Genomic DNA, 21179 nt, shown 5'->3' on the forward strand with positions numbered 1-21179 from the left:
GCAGGAAGAAGTTTTAGAAACATGATCTTCTTGAAACTGATATTTTTTATGGGGATATTTTTTATGGAGCATACTGGGATTTGAATTCAGGACCCTACACTTGCTAGCCAGGTATTCTGCCACTTGAGCCATATCCCCAGGCCTTTTTACTTTAGTTATTTCTCAAATAGGGGTGGCCTGGACTCTGATCCTCCTATTTACGTTTCCCATATAGCTGAAATGACAAGCATGAACCTTCACACCAGCTTTTGCTTGCTTGACATGGGGCCTTGCAAACTTTTCTCCTGAGCTAACCTCAAACCACAGTTATCTCGATCTCTACCTCCTAACTAGCTAGGATTACACATGATAGCCATGATATGGAACTGATTTTTATGTAGCATGTGAAGTATGGATCAGAGTTCAGTTCTGCATTTGAATATCTAATTATACAGCTGAACAGATAACAGAACTATCTTTGCGTCTTTTTTTTGGGGGGGGGGGGATCTGGTAGTGGGGCCTGAACTCTGGGCCTGGGCGCTGTCTCTCAGCTCTTCAGCTCAAGGCTAGCACTCTACCACTTGAGCCACAGCGCCATTTTCAGCTTTTTTTTCTGCTTATGTGGTGCTGAGGAATCGAACCCAGGGCCTCATGCATGCAAGGCAAGTGCTCTACCACTGAGCCACCTTCCCAGCCCTATCTTTGCGTCTTTGTAAACAATTGCCTATACTTGTGTGGGTCTATTCCTGAACTCTATTTCATTGCTCAATTCTGTCTATCTTAATATCAATGCCATACTGTTTTTTTTTTAAATCATGATCACTGTGTAATAACTCTTGAAATAGGGAAGTATGAATCCTCCAAGTCTGATTTTTTTCTCTAATAACCATGGCATTCCCTTATGAATTTGAGAATCAGTCACCAGTTTCTACAAGAGGTCTTCTGGGATTTTTATTAGGAAAGTCATTGTATTAGTTAGCTTTACTCGTTACTGTGATCAAAATATCTGACACAAACAACTTAAGGGAGGGAGAATTGACTTGACTCATATTTTCAGAAGGTTTGGTCTGTGGTTGCTTGGGCCTTGGGCAGGACATCATGGTGGTAGGAGCATGCTGTTCATCATGGTGGAAGAGCTTGCTCACCTCATAGCAGACAGGAAGCAGGGCAAGGGGAGGGGACTAGGGACCTGGCACAACCTTCAAAGTCATACCTCCAGTGATCTACTTCCTCCAACCAGGCAGGTAGCTCCATCATCTCTTAATAATCTACTCACATTCTGAACTCACTGTGGATTCAGAGCCATGCTTTACTGATCTCCTAGGCAACTCTTTATCTTACCAAGTTGACAATAAAGTTAATCATCCATCATACTATGTGCAAAGCCCTAACCCAAGCTCCATATACATGCATGATCTGACTGAATTCCATAGCCACCCATAGAAGGTAAAATTATCCTCTATTTTATAGATTAAAAAAACTCTGAGTATAGCTAAGTAACTTGAAAGTTTAAATAATCTTGACCAGAGATATACAATTAATTAGTGGGCAGAGCTAGGATTGAAATCCAGGACTCTATGCTCTAACCACAATGAAATGCTTCTAGAAAATCTTCAGGGCCTGGTAGGTGTTGTTTGAGATTGAATAGAGGCTTAACGTGTGTATGCTTCTAGATTCAATCCCCACACCACTCTACTCCACCCAAAAAAAGAACCTTTATATTTCAAAAGAAAAAGGCTCAAGGGACCAAATCTGGTCCAAACCTGCCAATTCCTGGTTCTACTTATGCAATTCTGGATAAATCAGTTCAGCCTCCTGAAACCTCAGTGGGCTCATTTGTAAACTGCTCATTTGAGCAGAACCAGGAATCACAAGTGTGTGGCATACATACCTCTTTATTTATCCATAGCACATGCTAGACATCACTAATCAACTATGAAAATCACTAGCCCAGATGAAGACTTTCTCCACCCAACACTTAAGACATCATTATTTATCAACTGTATTCCCAGAGCTACAATGTCTCTAGGGTATTTTCTGACACCAAAAGCCTACTACTATTTTACTGGGATTCTAAAAACTATTTTTTTTTTATTTTAGCCCCAACTCTTACGTAGACTGCTGTTCCCACACCTCAGTCTTCCCTCTGTCAAAGGGACATTATACCACAATATGACATCAGGTAGTCATCTGTAACTTCTCCCTGTCACCATGAACCACTCCAAGCCAATGTCAATCTGGGTCAAATCATACAGTCTGGATCTGCTAACATTGTGGTCCTGCTGAGTCCATAGAAGGAAGATCTAAGGCCAAAGCTGCTAATGCTATAGGATGAAGGGGACAAGTTCCCTTGCATTAAGCACTATGTTGCCAAAAGTTTCTAGTCATAGGAAAAACAGCCTTGTGGCAGTGGCTCACACCTGTAATCCTAATTACTCAAAAGGTAGAGACCTGAGGATCGTGGTTTCAAGCTACTCAGGCAGAAAAATCCATGAAACTCATCTCCAATTAACCCAAATGCTAGAAGCAGGACTATGGTTCAAATAGAAGAGTGCCAGCCTTGAGCAAAAAAGCTAAAAGAAGCTGGGCAACAGTGGCTCATGCCTGTAATCCTAGCTACTCAGGAGGCTGTGATCTAAGGATTGGGGTTCAAAGCCAGCCCAGACAAAAGTCTATGAGACACCAATAAACCACTCAGAAAACCGGAAGTGGTGCTGTGGCTCGAGGGGTAGAGCTGAAGAGCTGAGAGACAGCACCCAGGCCCAGAATTCAAGCCCCAGGACTGACTAAAAAAGAAAAAAAAACAACACTAAAGCCCTGAGTTCAAGCCACACACACACACACACACACACACACACACACACACACACACACACACACACACACACACACACTCCTTGTGGTGGCAACATGTGTGATTATAGGAATACTGAATCATCACTGAAGCTCCTTTGTCTCTCTTCTCATAGACAGAACAACTAATCCAGGGCAGAGTTCTACAGAATGGGTGGCATTCCAAATATAGGTTGTGTGTCAGAGACAGCAATCCTAAAAGAAAGGTTATAGGAGGGACAGGTCTAGTGGCTGAGAAAGCGTAATGAATAAAACATCCTAAACAGCTGGTGAAGAGACTTGCATTTTGATAGGGAACCAGGTTTTGGGCCAAAGGAATTACTTTCTAATAGTGGAAATACAAGCATCAGCAATGACTTAGGGAGGTAGTAAGCAAAGAAGTTGTTCCAGCAACCCTGAAATTCTAACAAATGAGCTGGTATGACTATGCAAGCCCTCAGCAAACAACAAATGAGAAGCAAATTTAAGACCTTACTAACATTACTGGCATTTTGTAACTCCGCCTGTGGACCAACCCAGATGTGTATCCTAGGGGAGCCTAGGACATGCACTCTTGGGTCTGGAAAGCCTCCATTTGAGAACCTATTTGACAGAAAAATCTGAAGAGAACCCTTCCCTCCATCTGCCCCTTAATCACACACAGTGAGGAGATGCATAATTAATTTGTTCTCCACATTTCCTCTGTGGTTCAAGGAGTGAGGGCAGTTCTGGAATGGAAATTACAGACAAAAAATGGGGAAAGGGGGCAAGCAGAATAATATATCCAGCCAGCCAGTTTCTCTTCCCTTTCCTTCCCTTCTCTTTCCCTCTGTGCTTGCTTGCTCAGGCCACAGGCTTGCATGTAGGACTGGAAGGGACCTTTTCCATTTCCTCATGGCCTTGAGTTCTTGGATGCCTGTGAGAAGGACCAAAACACAAACTCCTGAAAGATACAGGAGATACAAGATACAAGAAGCCATCATTCTTAGAAAGAAGATGAGATTTGATACAAAGCTCAGAAGCACTGTGGAGATCAACAGGCTAAGGAACAACTGTCCACACAGAAGAAATGGATGAAAACATGTTTGTTAATCTCATGACCTGTGGAAATGACATTGGGATTATTTAGAGAAATGTCAATGATTAGAGAGGCATACTGAAATTACAGGTAAAATGTCATGACTTCTACAGTTTAAGTGCCTTCAGCAACAGATGAACAAATAAACTAATTATGGCAACATATTTTAGATTGAGGTGCCAGGCAGAAGGTTCATTATTCTCTGTGCTTTTTAATTATACTTGGAATGTTTCATAGAGAGATAAATTATTTTTACATATGTGCTGGTATGAGGCTTGAACTCAGGGTCTTTGCATTATCCCTGAGCTCTTTGTCCTCAAGGCTACCACTTTGAGCCACAGCACCACATCCAGTTTTTGAGTGGTTAATTGGAGATAAGAGTCTCACAGGTACTTTTCTGCCCAGGCTGGCTTTGAACCCAATCCTCAGATCTCAGCTTCCTAAGTAGCTAGGAGTACATCTCTAATCTGCCATTCCTGTGACTCCCACTGTGGAGTTGTAGCATGGGAGGCACAAGAAACACATCTTGGACATGCTGGTAAGAGTTTGACTTGCAGCCTCTACAGCCTGACCTCCTCAGCACATCAAGGTAGGAGACAGACATGGAAAAATACTGGTTAATTAAGGCCTGACAAGTGGCCCAAACTTCCTGATTCTACAAGCAAATCTACAGTTCATGGACTGCTGGCCTGTGGGAGCCCTGAGAGTTCAGGATGCAGATGGTCATAGGTCCCTGTACTTTGTGGGATGAACCCAAGTTCTGGAATGGACTGAATCAAAGCCACCAAAAAAGATTAAATACTCATACCCTAATCTCTGAAACTTGTGGTGGAGACCTTTGCTGGTATAATCAAGAATTCTGAGATAAGATCATTCTGGATTGTCCAAGGACAAGTGTCCTCATAAGAAAGAAGACAGATGGGGCTGGGAAGTTGGCTCAGTGGTAGAGCGCTTGCCTTGCATGTCTGAGGCCCTGGGTTCGATTCCTCAGCACCACATAAGAAAAAAGCCAGAAGTGGTGCTGTAGCTCAAGTGGTAGAGTGCTAGCCTTGGGCTGAAGAGCTGAGGGACAGCACCCAGGCCCAGAGTTCAGGCCCCATGACCGGACCCCAAAAAAAAAAGAAAGAAAGAAAGAAGACAGAGGCAGAGATTGGAGTGATAGAGTCATAACTGGCTGGACCTGCTATTAGTTACAAGAGGTAGTGAAAGACTCTTCTCTAGAGCCCCCAGAGACAGCATGATCCTGTTAGTACTTTGATTTCAGATTTCTGATTTCACAGTTCTAGACTATTGTCTTAAGCCACTCAGTTTGAGATCATGACGCTCACAGGAAAGTAATACACACAAGACTAGCTGTGTACCCTGCAGAAGTCACTTCATTGCTCTGTGCTTCAGGTTCTTCATCTATAAAATGGGGATAATGGTAACCACTTCACAGGAAGAGTCAAGTGAAGTTAAGTCTCTAGCGACAGTGCCGGCCCATAATTACTGCTCAGTCACTGTAAACTCTTGTTCTTAGCACTAGAGAAGCCCAATAAGTCAGTCTGGGATGGGTCTGGGATAGGACTAAGATGGGCACGAGCCAGCGGAAGCCAGGTTATCTGTAATCCCTGCCCCATTTAGTAACATTACAGTCTTCTCCAAAGTGGGAATCATGGGAATGTTGGGGTAGAAAGCTACTAGAAACTTACTAAAGAGTGCCTAGCACTAAGTGCAAGCTAAGCCCTCAGCCCAGCACCATCTCTGATGAACGGATGCTCTGCCATCTCCACCACTCTACAGAGCCACATGGAGAGTTCTCCACACACAGGTGAGAGAGCCAAAGATTCAGGAATGGACTAACAACAGTCCTCATGATGAAAGGATGGAGAGACATACCGGGCACACAACAATGGAGCCCACAACCAGAAGTCCAGTGGGCTGTTTCATGACAACCAAGACATCTGGAATGAGAGTAACCAAAGCCAGCAGGGCAAGATCAAGGACATGGTGGGTGTCCACCAGAGTCTAGTCTACATCAGCTACAGAGGATAGAGCCTTGCTTCTCAAGGTGTAATCTCATAGCAGTGATGTGGTACAAAAGTTGTAAAAGCAACTTAAGATAGTGCCCAGAACATTAATTTGCATATGCATTAGATGAGGAGATGGGAGAACAGGACTATCAAACCTCTAATTTCACATATATTTTACTGGAAACAAAACTAAAAAGAGGCAAAAGTCAACAGAATGAAAACAACCACAGAAAAAGTGATGGTAGTAATGAATTGTAGACAGTGCTATTTCTGTTTATATAGAAAGAAGGTTAGTTAGGAGAGGAACACAAAGGCTCAATGCTGATCATATATAATAATATATATCTAAATGAGCTCCAGGAAATGGAAACAAGAGGTTTTTCCTTGATTGCTGTTTTCATTTTCTTTTCTTTTTGTCTTGTTTATCTGTCTTTGGGAGGATAAGGGTAGACACAGAAGTGGAGGGAGAGAGGGTACACAAATGCAGCAATAATGGCATTTGCAGGGAAATGGATGGAGCTAGAAGGAATCATGTTGAGCGAGGTAAGCCAAGAACGAAGAGACAAACGGTAGATGGTCTCCCTCATAAGTGGATGCTAAATCCAAAAGGTTAGGTGATACGACAAAACTAACAGGACTTAAGAAACAAAGAACTCCCGCTCATCTGGTTGAACCACTACTAAATATCCTCATGCTGCTGATCACAAATATGGTATATAACATGTGAACACTGTTATATATTACAGACTGTGGTAGACAATTTGCTCCAGGGAAGTTAGAATGAACTTGTGACTTTGAAATTATGTAATCATTTAATCACAATCAAAAAAAAAAAAAAAAGAACCTCGGGGAAGGGAGGGAGGGAGGGGATGGTAGGGGGAAAACAATGGAGGGGGTAACAATGTTCAAGAGGAAGTGTACTCATAACCTCACTCATGTAACTGTAACCCTCTGTATAGTAGCTTTACAATAAAAAAAATAAAATAAAATAAAATCAGACTTGCCAGCTTGAGAAGATGATCTCTGTTTGAATCTGACCTTTCTCATTGGTGCAATGAGAATAAATTGGCCAACAAGGACCAACTGAGATAAGGCTTCAGTGGTATGAAGTAGTAAGATGTAAATGGTAAATACTCACTAGATGCTATTTTGAAAATTAACTATACAACTTTTGGGAGGGGGAGACAGAGAGTAAGGGAAGGGGTGACACTGTCTCTTTTCCTGACTTACATAACTATGACCCCTTTATATATCACCTTTAAAATAGCAATTTTTTAAATCAAATTTAAAAAAAGAAATGAAACAAGGCTGGACTCAGGGAAGAAGTACCCAGGGCTACAATTGTATAAATGAAGTATTATTTCTGAAATTAGGCAGTGAGAACAAGGGTGGTTACTGTATTCTTTTTATACCTTTTCTTCGGTCCAACATATTTCCCTTTTGCTGTTATTTATTTTGCTGGTCCTGGTCCTGTGGCTTGAACTCAGGGCCTGGGCAATGCCCCCTAGCTTTTATGCTCAAGGATAGCGCTTCACCACTTGAGCCACAGCTCTACTTCCAACTTTTGGTGATTAATTGGAGACAGGAATCTCACAGCGTTTCCTGCCTGAGCTGGCTTTGAAACACGATCCAGATCTCTGCCTCTTGAGAGCTAGGATTACAGGCATGAGCCACCAGCACCCAGCTTCATGTAAAAAAAAAAAAAAAAGGTTCATGCAGATACAAGAAAACAATATGATGCTACTGGACACAGGCCAAGGCTTCTAACAAGCCTAGGCCCTTCAAAAGGGTAATTAACTAGCATTTCCTTGGTTGTTTAGGACCTCACTACCCCATGAGCCCAATATCCACAGGGAAGCTCCAGTCATACCACATCCATACATTCACTCCACGCCGCCCCACCCAGCCCAGGACTCTCAACAAAGGCAGTGGCCCCATTAAGTCTCCCAGGCCCTGCAAAGGCCCAAGAATTCCAATAGAACTGGAATTTCCAATTCCTATAGAATGCTCCTGTTATCAGATAGGCTTTAAGATCAGGACTACTGCAAGAACTGCACAGACTTGTATTGCTCTCAAGGGCTTGGGTATACAGAAAGCTGAAAAGAAGGCATCAGGTCCAATCCAGGAGACCAATCCTTAGATGACCTAACCAGAGCACATTATATGCAGCTCATGCTCCTGGGAAAATTACCACAAACTCTGAGAAAGCCAGACACCAAGATAACAAGGATTCAATTTTCCACCTCTATGCAGAGTCCTCTGAGGCAAACATCCCACGATGACAAATGAAAACAGTGAACAAGATCTGAGGGACACAGCACAGAAAAACCCACTGATTTTCCTCACCAGGTAGACTGACATTGCATGTGCAAAGGAACTGTAACACAATTAGAGAGCTCCTACTGCTCCAGAGAGGCCTCTGCTGAGCAGGAAAATCTACCAAGTTTGAAAGTCAAGTCCAACAAGTCCATTGGTTCCAGCACCATGTATTGTAGCTCAGAATTTATCAGTAACAAGGCCAAGTCTCTGATCTTTACCTGGCAGGGTGCTGCATCTTCTGGGTTCTACTTCTCGTCAAATAAGCAAAGGACATTCGCCATTACCACCTCAATTCCAAATATTAAGAACTACAGTAACTAAGAACACACACACACACACACTCACACACACACATTTTGTTGACCTGAAACACCTACAGCACAGGTCCTAGTGGCCTGCTCAATAACAAGACTGCAAGGTCAAGTGAAAGGCTTCATGGGTCAAGGTCAAGGTCAAAGCCAAGGACCTTTCTACACCATGACTTTGATTAAGGAAAGAAACCTCTCCCTCTCTCTCCCCCCCCATTTTCTCTTCCTCTCCTTCTTCTCCCCTCTCCCCCTTTCCCTCTTTCTCTCCTCCCTCTCTCTCTGTAATCTCTTTCCCCCCACTCCATTCCCCATTGCCCCCCCACTCCATTCCCCATTGCCTGACACACAGTAGAAGCTGAAAAAATGTTCAGTAACTAGTAAACATTCTTAACCTTTCCCTGAAGCCGAAATAAAATTGTACCCCAGAATTTTCCATGATTCTCAGTTTGTGGTATAAAATCTGGCCTCAGGTCCCTTTATGACCTGCCCTTTGACTCTCTCATACCCTATCCTTCAGTAACATTGAAGTAATCTCTCTTTTTTATGGACAATCTGAAATGTCTTACTCATGAACCTCAGCCAAAAATCATGTTGTTCCCAGTGGTACATGTCTCAATCCAATGTATCTTTCCAAACTCTGCCTCAATTCCTTAATGTATTAAGCTTCCCCATCTTAGAAGCCACTCTGCTCCCATATGCCTCTGAAGTCTTGCCTACTTTAATTAATATTGTAGATAATAAGAGGCAGGTCTCACTGTTGGAGAAAGAAATGACATATAAGGAAAAGGAGAACGCTAAGGATTCTGGTGTTGGACTGGAACTGGAGATGGAAGTATAAACCCAGAGCTTTTTGATCTATCTATCATGCATGAGGGCATGAGTTAGTATGCACACATATATTTGCTCAGTGGCTAGAAAAGGCTTGATACCATCAATGAATCCACTTCTAGGGCCAGAAGAAAGGACTCCACCAAATTGCCTAGTAAACAAGGATAGGTTGAATCCCACCCAAATCTCATCTGGTATGTGTATAAGATAACACAGTTAGCTCCCCAAAGAAAAATCATTATTCCCCACAATGAGAATGGCTTCGGAGCTGCAAAATTAACAAATACCTGTACCCCAACTCTTTAGCCAGAATCAATTCTGTCCTATTGTTGCCAGCCATTTGCCTATGCATCTACACCAGCAGTGACTTCCTTCTGCTTTACTACCAGCAGATCACATCGATCTTCGTTTATAAGCATCCTGGTCACTAGGAATTTGCTTCTCCAGAGCCCTCTCTCCCAAGACCCTCAGCTACCAAACTAAGTGCCTCAGTACCCCAAACCCACTTCTTCACAGCTGAATCACAGCTGAGTCACTGAGCCAGCTTGCCAGTGCCAACCTTGAAAGTGCTTCTTGAAGTCACTACCTGATGTACTAGTCTCCTGGCTGACATTCTCTGGAACCTACAGATGCTGGCTTGACAGGTGAGATAGGGATGGCTTTTTATTTTCCTTCAGTCATTCCTTTATCAGTCACGATGACAAGGAGGGATAAGCGCTCAAATGGAAGAAAACACTCCTGCAGTATTTACTCATGCTTTTCCTCACCAGCCAGATCCCTCTCCCCAAGCACAAATTCCTGGGAACCAGTCTACACATCCTGTTATCTGGTGTGTCCAGCCATCAAGAGCTGCCCTCCCATCAAATGCCAGCCTGTACTTTCCTCGCACATCCCCCAAAGCTGTCAGCTTCTCTGGGAGCCAAGGCACTACTGTCTTTCAGATGACTTACAAGCCAGCAGGCAACGGTCTTTACAATACTCATTGCCCACCTGCTTTGCAGGTTCCCCAAGGCAGAGAGAGGCCTTTCCCCAGTGTGGCTTAGACTTCTCCATGTCAATCACTCTGATGGGTGCCAAGACTCACCACATTGATTAGATGGAGAAAGAAGCATTACATCTCAAAAATAAGGGCTTTGAGATTCTCCAATTTAAAAAAAAAAGACATGTAACTATTATCTGTGGCAGTAATAAAGACATAGTGATTAAATTCAAATAGGAAGATAGCTCTGGAAAGAAACACAAAAAATGATGACTGCCTCCAGACAGGAAAATTAGGCACCTAAAGAACAAGGGTAAAAGGGTCATTTTGCCTGTTTCAAATATTATGTATCTGGGATTGTGTATCATTTGAATGTATTTCCCATTAAATAACAATTTAAGGATGCAATCAGGGGCTGGGAAGTTGGCTCAGTGGTAGAGCGCTTGCCTTGCATGCCTGAGGCCCTGGGTTCGATTCCTCAGCACCACATAAGCAAAAAAGAAAAAAAGCCGGAAGTGGCGCTGTAGCTCAAGTGGTAGAGCACTCGCCTTGAGCTGAAGAGCTGAGGGACAACACCCAGGCCCAGAGTTCAGGCCCCACGACCGGACCCAAAAAAAAAAAAAAAAAAAAAGGATGCAATCAGCCAAATGCCAAATGTGGAAACTTTCACACAGGTGAACGGTCTGGTTTTTTCAATAAGAAAACAGCTAAAAATAAAAACAAAAAAATAAGAAATAAGAAGAAATAAGAAAACAGCTAAAAAATAAAAACAAAAAAATAATAGCCAGGCACCAGCAGCTTACAGACTAGACTCAGAGACTCAGATCTGAAGAATGCAGTTTAAAGCTAGCCTGGACAGGAAAGTCTATGAGATAAGAATTTCCAATAAACTACTAAAAGAGTCAGAAGTAGAACTGTGGCTCAAGTGGTAGAGCACTAACCTTGAGCAAAAGAAGTTTAGGGACAGTGCCCATGCCCTGACTTAAGCCTCAGGACCAGCACCAAAAAGTAAAAATAAAAAAGTAAAGAAGGGTAGAAGAAATGTTATAGATCTTAAATACAATATATTTTATAGATTTATTAAAGATTCAGGTAATGTCAACCAAGTATAATACATGTTCCTTGCTGTGGATCCACATTGGAACAAACTACAAAAAAAGACATTTGTATTTAGAGAATGTTAAATGAGCAAGTAGCTGTTCTGAAGGAATTGTTCATCATTAGGTATGATCATCACAGCTTTGTGTTTCTGTTTTTTCAATGGTTCTTATTTATTGGAGCTAAGTGTTTACAGGTAAGAGACTATGCCTAAGATTCATGGTGAAACATTAAAGGATGGAGATGACAAATAAGATATTGTTATTTTCTCAGGCTGCATGGCACTTCCATGGGGATTCATCATGCTATTCCCTCTCCTCTTGTAGGAGAATGAAATTTCCGTAATGAAAAGTTTAAAGTTTTTTAACTAATTACTCCACAAACATCAGGATGCTGGAGAAAAGCAGCACAGAGTAGAGGTATCCAAGTTGCGTCCAGAAGGATAAAGAAGAAGGTTCTCAGGGCATTTCAGGTTGAAGAGGCTGCATAAGCAAAGTCAGCCCACCTATTACCACCTATTACCAGGCCTCTCCAAAGGCATGTCAAAAAAATGCCCTTTGCTTGATCCCCCAACTCTCCAGGACAGCTAGCTTAACATCTACATAACTACCCTGTTCCAGGTAAGAGAAGGGAGGGTACATTGGGGTCCACAGCCCCACTTCTACTACAAGAGGTCCTCCAGGGACCTTAGAGGATAGGAAAGCAATTAACTTCTCCTACTTGAGGTTGGCCCAACAAAGCAGTTTAGAAGCCTGCTGAGTTATCTCAGGAACAGAGCCTTCATCCCTCTTGAATTGTCCCCACACTTCCCCTCACCAGAAACATACATGGTCTCCCTGAATAGCATTTCCCAATAATAGCTTCAGTGCAGGGAACCCAGTTGATGCAGATCTGGTAGCCCCAATCATGGGCACTAAAACATCTCCATGAAGAAGGAAGTGGTCCTCTACTCCTTTCCAAACCCTCTGGCCCCTACATCAGTATCCAGTGTGTCCTCTGCCCACAGGAAGCTGGCTGAGCCACTCAAGAGTTGGCCCTGGCCCAGACAGATCTCAATGGTCCCTTACCTCAGATCGAAGCTGCAAGTACTCCTCTGAGCCATATGGGACACTCCGCAGAGAGGTGAGATAGTCATAACTGATGACAGCTGTCTGTGAACCAAAGGAAGGAAAGTTTAACACTTACACATCATCTATTGCTCCTCTGCCCAAGTCCTATAGCTTCAGCCCCTGACCTGAGCTGCTAAGTCTTCAGAAGGAGCCAGTCCTATCTCTTCGATGCTCAGCCCCCAGATCTTAACCTGGCTGACTCATCCAGAGCACTGCACAAATGCCACCTCTGCAGAGGGTCCAATCTCCAGTTTCCCCAATGCACCAGGAACTCTCAGTTAGTCATCCCAACTAACCACCACTCAAACTTGTCTTGCCCATTTGTTTCCTTATCTATGGACTGTCTGAATGTAAGATCTGTAAGCACAAGGGCTAGTCCTTCCTGTTCATCTCTGTGACCCCAGGACCCCAAGCAGACAGGAAGATGCTCATAAAGAATGAGTTGAATGAATATTGTTAGATAAACTTCTCCTACTTTTTCTGTATCACAAGTAAATATTATTTTTATGCTCATCCTAAGAGCCTAAGTTTTGATTCTGGATCCTCTGATCAATATCCTGGAGAGGATCTCTTGTCCTTGGAAAATCAGCAGATTACAGGCTCCGTGATATTTCAAGCATGGAGGAGTCTTGAGGATTATCTAACCCAAACCTTCCTGAGGACTCTCAAAATAAAGGAGTTTAGGAGATTTATATTAAAGAGTCTATCTTTGTCTGCACTGCCCAAAGCATAATTCCATCCAATATATACTTATTGAACACAAGTCACCAGCAGAATCTGCTCACTGAGCAGAGTACAGGATGATCAGGCTCTAGCCCTTTAAAGAATGCATCTTGCTGGGCGTCAGTGGCTCACATCTGTAATCCCAGCTACTCAGGAGGCTGAGATCTGAGGATCATGGTTCAAATCCAATCCAAGCCAAGGCCATGAAACTCTTATCTCCAATAAACCACCAGAAAACTGGAAGTAGGGCTGTTGCTTAAGTGGTAGAGCGCTGGCCTGGAGCTGAAGAGCTAAGGGACAGTGCTTAGGCCCTATAACCGACAAAAAAAAGAATGTGCATCTTAAATCAAGGTGTGATGAGGTACACCTATAATCCCAGCTACTCAGAGGTAGGAGGATTATGGTCTGAATCAGCCTGGACAAAAAACACAAGACCTTATCTGAAAAATAAACTAAAGCAAAAAAGACTACAGGCATAGCTCAAGTAGCAGAGCATTTGCCTAGTACCCAGGAGGCCCTGAGTTCAAATCCCACTGCTGACATTTTCCTCCCTTCTTTAAAGCCCTAAGGTCTCACTCACATTTCTGAGGTTTCATTCAAAGCCTGCTTCCCTCAGAACGTCCATGCTGACCACTCATCTATATGTCTGCCCACAGTTAGCAGGCTTGACAGGTGCATGGTTTTAGAATGGTTTTGTTTTGTTTTGTTTTTTTGTCAGTTGTGGGGCCTGAACTCTGGGCCTGGGTACCGTCCCTCAGCTCTTCAGCTCAAGGCTAGCACTCTACCACTTGAGCCACAGTGCCACTTCTGGCTTTTTCTGTTCATGTGGTGCTGAGGAATCGAACCCAGGGCCTCATGAATGCGAGGCAAGCACTCTACCACTGAGCCACCTTCCCAGTCTTAGAATGCTTTTTAACCATTCATGTATGCTCTTTGTGACCAAAGATCTCTTGAAAGCTGGGTCAGGTGAGATAGTTTCTTTCTATCTTCAAAGCACATAAAGACAACACTGGGACCAAAACAAGCACTTGGTAAACACTTTTGGATGGTTTTAGTTTCCACAGTCTATTTATCCAAAGCCTATTTGTCAGACTTGATTCTCTGACTCAGCTCACCCTGAGGATAGGCACTCTGTCAGGGGCCCTTCTCTAAGCAAGACTCACAAGAACACTTGATAACGTTTAAGTACTGGAGAAATAATGAGACAACAACTAAAACCAGATATATCTGTCTTGATGCATCTCCACATCAAGAGGAAGGGAGATGAGCTCACCAGTAGCAGAGATATGGGGCACAGAAAACAAGAGGCACATGACAATCTAACCACCAATGGGGCAACTGTATGGCAATGTTTGGAAGAGCCTCTGTGAGATGACATGATGACACCAGAACAATGTGGCTACTGACCCACTGAAGCAAACCTCAAATGGTCAGATACCCAATCCTTACCAGTTTAAGGATCAAAGGGAATTCTAAAAGTTCAAGGCCTCAACATTCCAACTCTAAGGCCCACATCAGAACATTCATACTAGCTCACTGGAGCAAGATCTAGTTTCAAGGTAGAATCTCTTTTCTACCAAGTCATCTTTCCTCAGCATTTGCTAAGACATACCGCCTACCTAAGTCATAAATAAAATTAGGACACACAGAGCCAACAGTGTAAAGGCTTCAGAGCAGAGGCCTCCATGACACCATTCTCTTTAACTGTAGGACAGAAGAGCTTGAGTGTACAGGAGGGAAGGGACATGAGCATGCACATCTCTGTCAGATGCAGCTGTGTAGAAAGAGCTTGGGCATGTATCTCTAAATAGGTGGGAGCAGCATAGCCACCTGCAAATAGTACCGTAGTTCCCCCTGGTACCTCTAAAAGGGGAAAAACCTACCGTAGCAACTGCTCTGCCCACTCTGACAGCACCAAAGTCATTAGGGTCCAAGTACTTGTTGCTGTAGAAGTAAACGCCAGAGGCACCAAGAGCTGCACTGGTCCATGAAGCAAGTTTGACAGCCTTTCTGGCCATGTCCCCAGACCCTACAGTGGAAAGGGAAATTGAGAAAGATTAGTAGTTGATCCAGAATTCAAATCTTGCCTGTCATTTTCTCAATCACATCAGCCCTTGGTTTCCTCATTTATAAAAGATGATAATACCTCCTGAAAAACAACTGGGACAAAATGAGATAATTATATAAAATGAACATAACATCCAGCACCAGTCAGCTCTCCAAGTCCTCCTTCTTTCAACAGTGTAAGGTACTATTCTAGACACAGGGAGAGAGTGAAGAAAACAAAGTCCTCACCCACAGGGACCTTACATTCTAGAGATAACAATGAGAAACAAAAAGATATATGAGCAGAGCACTGGTGGCTCAAGCCTGTAATCCCTGCTATTCAGGAGACTGAGATCTAAGAATCACCATTCAAAGCTAGCCCTAGCAGGAAAGTCCATGAGATAAATAAATAAATACAAAGAGTATCTCCAATTAACCACCAGAAAACTGGAAGTGGATCTGTGGCTCAAAACAGTAGAGCACTAGCTCTGAGCAAAAGAGTTCAGGGAGGGCGCCCAGGCCCTGAGTTCAAGCCCCACAACCAACAAAAAATAAATAAAAATACATTATATACTACCATATCAGAGATGCTATTAAAAGCCAATAAGATACAGTTGGAGGGGCTGGAAAGGTGGCTCAGTGGTAGAGTGTTTGCCTCGCATGCATGAGGCCCTGGGTTCCATTCCTCAGCACCACCTAAGCAGAAAAAGCCAGAAGTGGCAGTGTGGCTCAAGTGGTAGAGCGTTAGCCTTGAGCTGAAGAGCTGAGAGACAGTGCCCAGGCCCAGAGTTCAAGCCCCATGACCTGTTGCAGCCAAAAGACAGCCTCTTCAACAAATGGTGCAGAACAAACTGGCTATCTACATGCAAGAGCTGGGAACTTGACCCCTAGCTCTCACCCTGTACAAAAATCAACTCCAGGTGAACCAAAGATCTACGTGTAACATCCACTACTGGAAAACTGGAAGACACATGCACAGGTAATTGTTGGCTGAGTAGGACTTCAACTGCCCAGAAAATAAGAGCAAGAATAGACAAATGGGCCTACATAAAATTAAAATGTTTCTGGGCTGGGAAGGTGGCTCAGTGGTAGAGTGTTTGCCTTGCATGCATGAGGCCCTGGGTTTGATTCCTCAGCACCGCATAAGCAGAAAAAGCCAGAAATGGTGCTGTGGCTCAAGTGGTAGGGTGCTAGCCTTGAGCTGAACAGCTGAGGGACAGCACCCAGGCCCAGAGTTCAGGCCCCACGACAGGCAAAAAATAAAATAAAAATAAAATGTTTCTGCACAGAAAAAATAAAACGCCATAACACCTGTAATCCTAGCAACTCTGGAAGCTGAGATCTGAGGATTGTGGTTTGGAACCAGCACAGGCAAGAAAGTCCATGAGACTCTTCTCCAATTAACCACCAAAAATAGCCAGAAGTGGAGTTATGGCTCAAATGTTAGAGCACTAAGCCTTGAGCACAAAAGCTCAGGTACAGTGCCCAGGCCCTGAGCTCAAACTCCAGGACTAGCACAAAATAAGAGAAAATAGCTACTTTGACTTAGATCTCATAGCCACAGGGTGGTTTTCATCTTCTAAGTGTTCACAAAGTATATCTCTTCCCATTCTTACTGTCAATTTACATTATATATTGTTTTCTCTAAATATGTTTATGTTTAGTTTAACCTATGAATTTATATTTAAATTTACCATTTTTCCACACTTCCTATCTGTTCAGTGTTCGGTTCTCTTCAGTTCAGTTCTCTCTCTCTCTCTCTCTCTCTCTCTCTCTCTCTCTCTCTCTCTCTCTGTCTTTCTCCATTGCAGTACTAGAAATTGAACTCAGAGCCTCATCCTTGAACCACACCCCCACCCTTTTTTCTCCCATTTCGTGACTGTTCCTGGACTCAGTACTTTTCCAAATCTGTGTATTCTTCCCTTTGTATTCTTCTTTTCCGACCCAGTGTTTATAATGCATGCTCAGAGCAATGCCTGAAAGCACATCAGCCTTGATGCCATTTCAAAAATCACCATGCCTGGAGTCCACTCTGTGACCCACCAAGTCTAGGAGGGAGAGGGGTAGAGGGAAACGGGAATCTGTGTTCTAGTAAGATAATAGGCGACTTTCACACAAGCTCACATTTGTGAACCATTCCTCTAAATATTTTCTTTTTAATAAAGAGATGCTTCATGTGCTCACATTTATCTTTGAAACCATTCCCCAAAAGCAGCCTTCCCCCTCTTTGGCCCAGGTGCCCATATTCACTACCCAAGAATGATTACAATCATTTCCAGCATAACTACATAATGGAATATGATTCAGCCATTAAAAAAAAAGAAGTCCTACCATTTCAGCGATATAGATGGATCTGGAGGGCATTATGCTAAGTCACAAAGAGAGAAATACTGAACTATCATTTGTATGTGGAATATAAAAGAGTCAAATTCATAGAAGCTGGAGGTGGAATATTGCTTACTAGGGGTGAAATTAAATGGAGAGGCATTAGTCAAAGGGTAGAAAGTTCTGGCTGAGGGAGAAGTTCTTGGGTTCTAATGGATAAGGTTGGCAACTATGCTTGATAATGCTATATCATTTAGTTGAAATTAGCTAAGAATTCAATTGTAAGTATGCTCACCACATACAAAAAGAGGGTAAGTATATGAGATGCTGGCATGATGATGAATTCGGCTGCAGCAATCTTTGCTCCTGGTGCATATACACAATCATCCCCTTGCATACCCACAATGGAAGCTCAATAAAGACAGAAAGAAAATAAGTTACAACCTTGCTTTGGACATTTCTTTCTTTTCTTTACATTTCTCTTCACTTTAGAAAGACCTCTCTCTTCCCCTTTCATTCAGCCAACATTTTAACAATCCTTTCAAACAAGTGAGTAAGAGGTAAGACCTTGCACGCTGGCACCCTTGAGCCGACATGGCTTCTTCCAAACCTGGGGGCCCTTGGGCAACCTGCTAAATCTCTCTAAATCTCTCTAAGCCTTGTGATCTTTCCCATCAAATGAGACACTAACAGCAGTATCTACCTGATGGGGTGATGATTAATGAGATAAGCCATGTAAAATGCTCAGCAGGGTGCCATCAACACAGGAACTGAAGGGTCACAGGTGCTATTCTCTTGTCACTCTTTTCTAAAATTATTCTCATTATCTTTTCCTCCAATGGTAGGCTTTGGCATAGGACCACCCACCACCACCACCACCACCACCCCACCCCCACTCCACCCCCACCCCTGCCTCCACCTCCCTATTCATTCCCAGAGGATCTCAGCACACACCAGGCCTAATGTGCCTACCACATCTAACCCTACCTTTCACCTCGGTTTATAGCCTCATCTGTTGAAAAAGGTAAATGGCTCAGCTCACCCTCTATTTTGTTTCTGCCAGGATACAGGACCCTAGTTATTCACACCCTCTTCTTGATGAAGATCCCTTCCTAGGCTCTTCCAATCTCTTCTAGGGATCTTCCAATGGGACATCCAGAGAAGCCCATATGGAGAAGGCAGCATGGAGTGAATGGTGGCTAAGAATCCAATTTTATTTCTAACAAGCTGGTTTTTATCTCTAACAATCTGGCCCTCTATCTGCCTCCTCCACTAGATGCAAAGGGAAGAATAGGTGTCAATAATTGCAAAAAAAAAGTAGAGCAAATTCTATAGTTTTATGTAACCTCATCATCCACTTGGAACATCTTTACTTTTCTCATGTCAGAAGCAGGTCTCAGTCACCCTGGAGTGTCCAATTCTCACTTCCTCCCAGTTCTTCCTATTCTGGCTGACCCAGATATCTGTCCCACACAAGTGTCTGGTGGTGACCGCCTCTATGGAATAGCTAAAAGATATATATCCTCCTTCTAGCAATCAGGCCGGGCCAGATTTGGCCCCCAGGCTATAACTTGCCAAATCCTAGTCGATCACACAGTTAGTGCTTCCAAAACTGAATGCATTAGTGATGGATCAACTATGCCTATGAGGCCTATGAAAACACACCTGGAACTGCCAGAACCAGTGTATATGTGAAAATGGAACCATGTAACTTGAGGGTATGGGTAGGATTGGGAAAGATGAGGGAGAATAATGGAAGCAGTGACATTGATCAAGGTGATGCATTGTGCTGAATATCTGACTTGTACAATTAAAGATAATAATAAAACTAAATTAAATCTTTTCGGCACCACCAGCACTTCCGTAGGCTTTCCTCTAGTCAGTAGACCCCATCCTCCAGTTGTACCCACCCCTGATGCATGGAGATCACCCCTCTCCTTGAGGCCAGCTCTGGGTAAGGAAGTTGAAGGACAGCAATCATTCCCAGGACCCAGTTTCCAAACAAATGTCCTCAGTAATAAAAGAGGTAGAAATTGAAATACATAAAAAGGATAATATAGGAGCCAAACAGTATGTACAGAGACTGAAGCTAGTGTTTTCCAGACGGCTTTAGTGAGTCTTTAACATGCAAATGAGCTGCTTCCCTCAGGGTATTTTTAAAGGCCTGTCAGGCGTGAAATGTGTCTGTCAATGAAAAACATTTTACATTATTAATTTTTTTGCTAATGAATCTCTGCCCCATTCTGTTTACTTGCTTTTTTTTTTTTTTTGTCATGGGGCTTGAACTCTAGGCCTGGGTGCTGTCCCTTAGCTCTTCAGCTCAAAGCTAACGCTCTACCACTTGAGCCACAGCGCCACTTCTGGCCTTTTCTGTTTATGTGATGCTGAGGAATCGAACACAAGGCCTCATGCATGGGAGGCAAACACTCTACCTCTGAGCCACCTTTCCAACCCCTACTTTTTTTTTTTTTTTACTTTCCCTTGAGTTATCTTTTATATAAGTGCATACCTTTGAAGGGGGCTTGAGGCCAGCAAAAGCCTAAAACCTAATCACTAGAAAATATTTTTAGTAATAACTAACTTTTACAAAACCTTTAAACTCATCTGGTTAGGTATCCCATGCAACCATTAAGCAGAGACTAATGTCATCACTCCTAGGTATATATAGATGGGGAAAATACAGAGCCATGGGTAAATGGTTAGCCCAGGTGTTTAGCTAGTACAATGGCAGAGTAACCAAGTGACTAGGGCCTTCCCACTCCAAGTGTTCAGCCCTTGTCCACATTATGGCACAAGGTCTCTTTAACAGGATTCCCTAGGTCACCAAGAGTCAAGATCAAGCAATATTTTCCCACTAAAACCATCCATTCCAGCCTACCAAGTTGACAATGCTGTCAGAACCAGGGAAAACATCCCTGTGGGTCATAAAACAAAGCAACAGGATGTCCATCAAGTAGGAAGTTGATATCCATCCTCTGGAGGGAATCAAAGGGGAAACCAAGTACTTAACTGCTATCAGTTACAGATATGTACTTTGGAAGAAACGAGGCCTAGGAGTTCGAGGCCTAGGAGTTCGTAAGTGACAGAGCCAGAACTTTTATCTAGATGTTATCTGTTCCAACCAAAAGGACAAAAGGAATAAGCAGCTCGAGGGCTGCGGCAAGGGGAGGGGAGACAGACAAATGGAGAGAAGAAAGGTAGGCAAATACAGTCATTATTCAGTGTACATATGTGGAAATGGAACCATGTAACTTGAGAGTGTAGATGGGAATGGGAAAGATGGCAGAGAATAATAAGAGTGACAGTGATCAAGATGATGCATTGTACTGGTAATCTGACTTGTTGAACTGATACCCCTTTGCACAACTACTTAAAAATAATAATAAAGTAAAATAAGCTCTTAGCTGGGACTGATGGCTCACATCTATAATCCTAGCTACTCAGGAAGCTGAGACCTCGGTATGGGGTTTAAAGCCAGCCCCGGCAGAAAAGTCTGTGCAATTCTTATCTCCAATTATCCAGAAAGAAAAGCTGAAAGTAGAG

The 21179-nt window shown here is 43.1% G+C and overlaps 1 protein-coding gene across 1 annotated transcript in view; it reads right to left on the minus strand.

Moving 5' to 3' along the window:
* Nucleotides 1-21179, minus strand: part of Adck1 (aarF domain containing kinase 1) — a 93436-nt gene that overhangs the window by 70488 nt on the left and 1769 nt on the right. The window contains exons 2-3 of the mRNA XM_042692799.1: nt 15149-15294; nt 12501-12584 (exon numbers count right to left, since the gene is read on the minus strand). Of these exons, the coding sequence (XP_042548733.1) occupies nt 12501-12584; nt 15149-15283 (219 nt within the window). The 5' untranslated portion in view covers nt 15284-15294. The remainder of the gene's footprint in view (nt 1-12500; nt 12585-15148; nt 15295-21179) is intronic.

Source organism: Dipodomys spectabilis, unplaced genomic scaffold (assembly GCF_019054845.1).
Source record: "Dipodomys spectabilis isolate Male_0828 unplaced genomic scaffold, ASM1905484v1 ptg000157l, whole genome shotgun sequence".
Lineage (NCBI taxonomy): Eukaryota > Metazoa > Chordata > Mammalia > Rodentia > Heteromyidae > Dipodomys > Dipodomys spectabilis.